The sequence below is a fragment of the Anthonomus grandis genome, chromosome 9, assembly GCF_022605725.1.
Source record: "Anthonomus grandis grandis chromosome 9, icAntGran1.3, whole genome shotgun sequence".
Taxonomy (NCBI): Eukaryota; Metazoa; Arthropoda; class Insecta; order Coleoptera; family Curculionidae; genus Anthonomus; species Anthonomus grandis.
This window is the reverse complement of record NC_065554.1, coordinates 14,106,994-14,115,580: the sequence shown is the minus strand read 5'-3', so window position 1 is coordinate 14,115,580 and position 8,587 is coordinate 14,106,994. Positions and strand designations below refer to the sequence as shown.

The 8,587-nt window shown below is 30.4% G+C and overlaps 2 protein-coding genes across 4 annotated transcripts in view; one reads left to right on the top strand and one right to left on the bottom strand.

Moving 5' to 3' along the window:
* Nucleotides 1-8,587, bottom strand: part of LOC126740106 (fatty acid-binding protein, adipocyte) — a 484,513-nt gene that overhangs the window by 98,455 nt on the left and 377,471 nt on the right. The gene's annotated exons all lie outside the window — the stretch shown is intronic.
* Nucleotides 4,906-8,587, top strand: part of LOC126740090 (polyamine-transporting ATPase 13A3-like) — a 47,442-nt gene continuing 43,760 nt past the window's right edge. The window contains exon 1 of the mRNA XM_050445965.1: nt 4,906-5,116. Within this exon, the coding sequence (XP_050301922.1) occupies nt 5,092-5,116 (25 nt within the window). The 5' untranslated portion in view covers nt 4,906-5,091. The remainder of the gene's footprint in view (nt 5,117-8,587) is intronic.

Genomic DNA, 8,587 nt, shown 5'->3' with positions numbered 1-8,587 from the left:
CATTTGAACACTTCCCACCACGGATTTATCGAAAACCACTGTTAAAAAAAAACGCCAAAATACGTCAAAAGGTTTGTCAAGGGGGACAACTTTCTAACTTAAATTACTTCACCCTCTTTCAACCCCTGCCCCTCAGGGTCATATTCTTAAAAATTTTAAATGGCAAGTATTATCTTAATTTTCGATTTTAAGACATAAAGTCATTAAGCATATATACACAAACTATTAATTTTTGTGATACAGGGAACTTTTGATCACACTTTTTCTACGACCACTAATAATTTAGTCTGTTGTAACTTTTGTTCCCATCATTACATTTGTTGCTCTAGATATCTTAATTCATGTTTTAAAACATGATTATTAGATGGCGCTAAATGTGCTCATTTCAAAACAAAAATGTATTCAGATACAAAGCAAAGCTATTCCCCTACCAAAAACTACATTAGAATGCATATATTTCATAATAGTCATATAAAAAATAAGTTTCTGTATTAAAGGAATGAGCAGGAGCACGCTATAGTGAGATCTGTACGTGTCATTTGGGATTTTCTACCATGAATTTATACTATGTTTGAATAGGCTAGCAACTTCCAGAATGTGGAAACTTATGACGGAGATGAATCTCTTTGAGATGAATACGGTGCCCCTACGCATGGAATGAATTTTGATATATATTATCTCAGACAACCTATACAGAATGACCTAGCTGTTGTTGAGCTTATTCAAGGGTCCGAATGCACTTCTATCCCTTTATCAAAGCACTAACTTAACAGCACTTAAGATGAAAAAAAACTCTGAACCAATGATATATGCTGACAAACACTAAAAAATATTAATATAAAATACGCTAATTTTGATCTATTTATTTAATTTCAGCACATGTGACTTTTCAGATATATTGAATTGATCCTTATTCAAAAGCAGAAGAATTTCTCATTATTACAGGCTCAATTCAAAACGCATTAATACAAAACAATATGTCAAAAATGATATTATATGTACTGAGCCTGTAATTATCTCGTACTCCATGGGTTCTTGTGGCAAGGCAAAGTAAGCTTTAGGGAAGATACAGCTATTTTGCATGCTGGTAAAAAAAAACGCTGAAAAGTAAGGTCGAGAAACAGATACTTAAGTAGTTTTAGAGCAATATCATTTAGACATATAATTTTGAAAACACGCTATTTAACTCTAACTAATAAATTTGATGAAGTTTAACTTGGTTATATAGTTATTATTTAGGATATACTAAAATTCAGATTCGAATTCAAATATATCGCAAATATTATACGAGATATACATATAATATAAATCTCTTGAGTGCACAATGGATCTCAATCTGTGTGTGCACATGGTTTAATGAAATACAAATAAAGAACTAATTATAAGTAATGGTAAATATTATAATATTACACTAAGTCCTTAAATATGTAAATGATGAAAGGCATAAGTTATACCAGAAAATAGAGTAGCAACTAAACACGAAAAAAGTCATCTAGTAAACTAATCTATATTATTTACAAGTAACCATGTATTAATTTTGCGTTTTATTTAAAGTTTTAATTTTTTATATTAAATGGAAGCATGTTGTTTATTTTTGGCACTATATGAAAAAGACTTTTTTGACATTTTGCAAGTTTTACATTTTGTGTTACTGCTTCTTTTTTACAGTTTGCCCTAGTGTTAAATGTATGAGTTGGAAAACTTATAAATGATTTGTCTCTTGATATGTATCTAATTACTGCTTTAACATAAAATTGATTTAATTTTAATACATTAGCTTCACAGAAAAGAGCAGTAGATGAGTACAGTTTAGGTTGTTTTTAAATAATTCTTAATATATATTTCTCGGTAATTACTAAAGGTTTTATAATTGTTTTATTTGTTGCTCCCCATACAGTAATACAATAATTTAGTATATTTTCTACGAGAGACAAATAAACCTTAGTAAATGATAGTCCATAAACTGCCTTAGTTGGTAGAATTTATAAATGAGCTTTCTGATTTTGGCTGACACATATTCTATATGCGCCAAAAAATTTAGATTAAGAGAGTCAATAACTATTCCGAGATATTTTATTTCTGTTGTTTTTGTTATTTTTAAGTGACATTTACACTAAAAATAATCTGAACAGTTATGATCGTGAATAGTAAGGCTATCTAGAAATGCAGATTTATATTTTGTTACTAAGAAAAAAATAAAGTTAGATTTGTTTGCATTTATCGTTAAATAATTCAGATCAAACCAGGTTTCATTTTTTTTATGACATTTTCTGCTTTATTTTTTTTCTCCTTCCAGTTGCTCTCTTTCACTAAAATGGCCGTATCGTCATCAAAGCAAATCACTTCTCCCTTTTCATCCGTCAATAAATTGAGTAATTCATTTATATATACAAAAAAGAAAATTGGTCCCAAGACTGTAACCTATAGCACACCGAACTTGTGTACTCTTGAGTAGAATTCGATGTGTCAAAGTGTCAAAAACTTTACTTAAATCGAGGAATATGCCCATACACAACTTCCTCTCTCGAAAAGTTTTATTGACAGATTCCGTAAGGGATATAACGGCATCCTCAGTGATAAAGTTCTCTTTAAATCCATATTGATGCTTAGAAATTAACTTGTTTTACTGGATAAACTCGTTAAGTCCTAGCTCTATGCACTTTTGAATTAATTTTGAGAGGCTACTAGTCAATGCAATTGGCCGATAATTATTAGGTTTTAAAAAAATTGCTGAATCTAAAGATGTTCAAAAGTTCTAAAAAATCTAAATCAATCTAAATCAATCTAAAAAATAGATTCTAAAAATTATTTATGATACAAAAAATATTTTCTAATAAGAATTTATTTAAAGTAAGAGGTGTAATACCTCTACTAACAGGGTATTACTTTGAAAGTTTCCTGCCTTTAATATCTTTCTTGCAGTTAATAATATAAAAATTGAAAAGACACGTCAATTTTATTCATATGTGTATACGGAAACTATTGCATTGGATCTTCTTGTAGTACAAATGAATAGAAGGCCTACTCTTCCAATCATACACCGTTTAAATTGCTGAATAATAGAATAAAACCTAGCTTATATAATTGAAGTTATATTTATTGATTCTTTAACTTCAGCAAAAACTACTTTTTATTTGTGGATGAAAAATTTCTAGAATAATACACATAAGATCTAACTACACACTATCTTATAAGTTGTTAAAAATGTTATCCATTTTCTTGTAAACAATAATAAAATCCATTTTCGAACTTAACCCTGAATTGAGCGGCTTTTTGATGAAATTCGCTCTTTGAGATCAGTAATATTGGCAGGTTATGTTTTATACACGGTTAATAATGGATATATAAAGTTTATATAATGGGTTTAAGATATCACCAAAGAAAAAAGTTTAAGCCATTTAATTGGTCCCCTTCTGCCAATCCAACCGATAGTTCACAACCATTATCGGACCGGAAGAAAATAATTAGGTAAAGCAGTCTTACTGGAATGTTAACAAAGCCTGCTGTAAAACTGAATTATACTCTGTATCAATTGGAGTTTCTAGCTCATAGGTGATAAGAGGATTAATAGACATACAAGCATAATAAGATTGCCAGTCAAGTTTCCTTCAATAAATAACACACCAATAACCGCATTTCCAAAAATACCAGCCCAAACATTAACTTTTTAAGAATATTGTGTATGTTTTTTTCAAAACACATGCGGATTTTCGTCACTCTAATGTTGACAATTTTGTTCATTCAAAATCATTCATCACAGATATTCCATGAAACAGATATTCGAATAAATGATGGCGTTGACTTGACGGATCATGATTTCACGAAACTCTATTCTTCTATCAAAATCATCGTTATAGAGTTCCTATGACGTTGTTTTGCGTGGATTTTAGGTATTTTCAGTACCTTTTTTTACTGTCTCGTGTGATATTCGTATCTGTTCTTATACTATCCCCAAGGAACTGGTGGGCTCTGCAGCAAATAATCCCAAAACTTTGAGTTGAGGTTCCCCATTCATCACTCATGTTTTTTTTTCACTCAGCATCGGAAAACTTTATTACCAAATCCAGGACATATCAGTGACTTCATAATTTTATTTTTTTTTTAATTGAAAACCAATGCCTTCCTTCGTGCGCACTTTCCAACCCATCCATAAATGGAAATAATTTCAGTTCTTCCGTGAAGAGAATGAAGCATTTTCACTTTATGCGCTCAATAAAAGTTATCACTGAATAGCCCAACAAGCAAAACCGAATTAACAATAATATTCCTGTTTTGGCTACATCTTTTAAATTTGCTAAGCAAGTTTGGTTAAAAAAAAACAAGGTGTTCTTAGATAATGTTGATAAAATGGCAAGGATGTTTGGGGAAATTCAATGCTAAGACATCGAATGAACGAAGAGCCCGGGCGTTATCTCTTTGTAATGTTACATTATCCAGGCCTTGAATGTATTGGTTCAGAACTTCGTTAATGTCTATTTAGGCATTCAACTGACCTTAAACTACGTAGGCTAATTTAATTATGAACCACCACTGGAAAACCGCCTTCCAACTCGTTGACTCCCGACACTTCTTAGACCATCATGGAGCTCCAGGTAAAATCGGGATTAATCTGACAGCATTATCCTATTCCATTCTCTGTCCCAGTTTCTCCATTTTCCTTGGAATGCAATAAGTTTTTTTTTTTAATAATAAATTTTCTAATTCTTTAGCTCCGTGTTAGTGCATATTTAAATTCCAATTCTACCAAAAAATCAATTTAACTACTATTGATTTACTTAAAACCTCAAATGGTCCTTTAAATCGACCCCCCCTCGTATTAAAAAGTAATTATCGCGTCTCATTATTCAATGCCTACCACATAATTATTAAATTCTTTATTTGAACGTAACAATATATACTATATTATTTAAGCGACATACGAGAGTCGTGTGCGCTTACATAAACACAAGTGGTGGTCGTGCATATAATTTTTTCAAAAAAAAAAAAAATACGTTCCTAGTGAAAGTGGTATAGTTGCAAAACGACCATTGACCCAGTCTAGCGGCATATTTTCGGAAAAATTAGGAAAACGAAAATTCTTCTTTGTGCGGTATGGTTAGTCATTTTAACATCGAGGGTAAGTAGTTTGAAATAAGTACAATTTAGTAGAAGGTATAAGCATGCTTATCTAAATGCATATTGTTAATTTAATTGTATGTAAATTTTTTTTAATCTTCGCGTTAAAATTTTTTTTTATGATTTTAATACTAGTTAAATAAAAGTATTATAAGTAAAAAACATAAATAAACAATAAATAAAAAGTGAATTTAAAGTATCATGTTGTTTTAGAAGTAATATGATATGTTTTTATTTGATTTGTTGAGTTTTTTCTTTCAATAATTCTATTGTAATTAAAGTTAAAGTAATTAAACATAAAAGAATGTAATACTTTATCTAACTATCTCACTTAAAACAATATGATTAAAATACTGTTTTAGTGCAAGTAATAAATGTTATAATAATGAAAATAACAATATGAAGTCAGTTTCTAATAATTATTGCTTACTATACAGGGTGCCTCCAATTAAGTTGGCACTGTTGGTATTTTTGTTAGATAAAAGGTTAGTTGAATTAGCAAACTAGTAGGTCTTTTTCTGTTGATTAAAATGGTGGAAACAGGAAAAAAACATCGCGTTTTCGAGGAAATGTGAAAAACGTGTTTCTGCTAAATGAAATCTCTTTATATTTTTACTTGTATATTTTTTATATAAATCAAAAGATAATAATGTTCTAAATAAAAGAGTTTATTTAATACTAATAGCCTAAACCTAAAGGTAATAAAGTTACAGCGATATTAATAATTTTACCAAATTTGCTTTGAAATATAAAAATTTAATGAAGTAAACCTAGTTAATTTACAATAAATAAACAAAAACATCGCGATCTTGTTTAATACATTTCTGAACATACTTAAGCACGCATCTTGTGGCTTTTAAGATTAATGTTTCATCTATTGATCCAATGATTTGCCTAGTATGTGATTGAAGTTCATCAGCGGTTTTGTATTTTTTTATACACTTCATTCTTTATGTAACCAAAAGAATAAAAGTCAAGAGTGGTTAGATCTGGTGAGCTAGGCGGCCAACGAATCGGGCTTATTAGGAAATATTCTTACCTTATTTAGTTGATGGGGAGATGCTCCATTTAGTTGGAAAGTTTTTTTTTTCTATCTCTCCAAGTTAACATTATCTAAATAATTTTTCAGCGTTCCAGACATTATGAGGTTAACATTCATCCTTCCAGTCAAAGTGCCATCATAAAACATTTATTATTTGTTTTCGTATTAAGCCACATCAAACGTTTATACTAAATTGATTTTGAGGGCTTCTGGGATCAGTAAGGAAAAGATATTCTTGAGACCAATAGTGTACAAACATTTTATTACCTACATAATATGCACTACGTAACCAGTTGCAAAAAGAAAGTCTTATTTCGTTATTACCAGACAACAATGTACTGGTCGAATGTACTTATATGGCACAAATTTGTATTTCTTTTATAAGACTCGCCATATTGTTACTAAGCTTAAGTCAGAAGCATTTCCATATATGTCAAAAAAGAAATTTCAAAATCCTCGCTTACTATAAATTTACCCAGTCAACACGTAGTCATCTCCCTTCCTATCCTTCGGAGCCCTTTCCTAGATTCTTTCTTACCCCTTGTTAGTAGTAACTGAACCTTTTCACGTCGGTATCCAGATTGGATGATACCGGATGCATCGTGAGAGAAGCCTAACCGTAAATTTCAATATTAAGGATTGTGAAAGTTATCGATTCGGGCAACATGGTACATACCCAACAGGTACGGTTTTTCTGAATCTCCAAATCATGGTGGCAGCTGGCCTCGTAGCAGAGCCATTAAAAGTTGTTTTTTACCTAGACATCCTAAACATATGAATAAATTTCTTATATTTAAACAATTTTTACTCCGATCTGTTTATCCCTAACACGTCTGGATCTGTTTTATTGCTAGGAAGTTGTTTCGGAATCTAAGTAAAGGTCCTTTATAAAATGTCGTAGACGCTTTCATCTCGAAAACTGGTATTAGCTTAAGTTTTTTATACGACAAAAGGAGAAAAGCACTACACAAGTTTAAGTATAAGTCCAAAACAATCCTTAAGGCAGACGTCCCGTTAGAGCCCCACTACTATTTCGCGGAAGTCGTTCAAGGAGGTTAGCATGAGCCGAAGAACGTCACAATTGGCAAAAGCGTAAATGGCATACATTCTTTGTACTGATCAACCAATATTTGGTTTAAGTTCTGATACAAAAAGGCTGAAAGTGTGGCGAACACCTGGCAATGCGTCAATCAACAATGAGTTGATAAATATTAAGGCGAAACTTTGATGGTGTAAACTGGAGTTTTGATAGAGTTTCGGACTAATCTGGTTTCGATTGAAGAACAGGAAACGATTATCAGAATCAAATCCTGGAAGCTGTTCATCCACGCTATTTATTTCCCGGTATACTACGACGAATTTTTGTATTTTTGATAAATTCTCCCAATTTTTATTTAATTATCTTTTAATCCCTTTGGCCCTTACACCATTTTGATGTGTGTATTACATTTTTATTTATTTTGAACAGGTTTTTTATTACATTTAAATTATGATTAATGTTAAAGCTATCATCATACCTAATTTATTATACTAAAACATTCGTAACTTTATTATTAATTATGTTATAAAAAAATTTAATTATTTTTTCTTAATCTCGCCAGCTCACTTAAATTAATATGAGTGAAGTACTATATATTTAAACGTAATTAATAAACATAATTATATTTATAAAAGTAACAATATAAAAAATCAGAGTCAAATAATTATTGGTTAATTAGAAAAGGCAACGACGGCGGAACTCTGAAATTCAACCTTAATAAAAAAACTGAAATATACGCTATATACTTCGTATATAGTGCATAAAAAAAGTATGAAGAATGGAAAAAATATTATATGGTTTTCTACAGTTATAAATAAATAAATTAACAGATTTTTTATTTGGTTCAGATAAATTAAATTTAAAATTAAAGAATACTGGCGAGGTCTACCTTTCGCTATTCAACCTAACCATCAAAATTACTTAATAACTGAAAAGGATGTTTCAGTGACTAAAGAGAACACAAAAATAAAAATATAACGACATAGCAAACAGAGAAACTGTACAAACTTAGAATTCAGCTTCTCTCATTGCTGAAGATCAACCCGATTATAAATCTTTATAATCGGGTATAAATAATGGAAAATAGTGCTTATAATTTTGTATTTTAGTTGTGTATGCTGCACCTTTTTATAAAAACTATTACGAAATATATGCATTTCGATATAGTTTTTGATTAATAAAGAGCGTCATCCATCTGCAGCCCCATCTAAGATTTATGTTTTTAAACACAAATTAAGGTCAATGATCTGAAAAGATATATCATTTAAACAACTATATTTGTTGTTTCCACTTCTATATCATGGCGCATCATCTAAAAGACACACTTTAAGACAAAAATTAAAGCATCTGGAGCCGAAAAGACAGATGCATGCATTTGCATTCAAACAAAA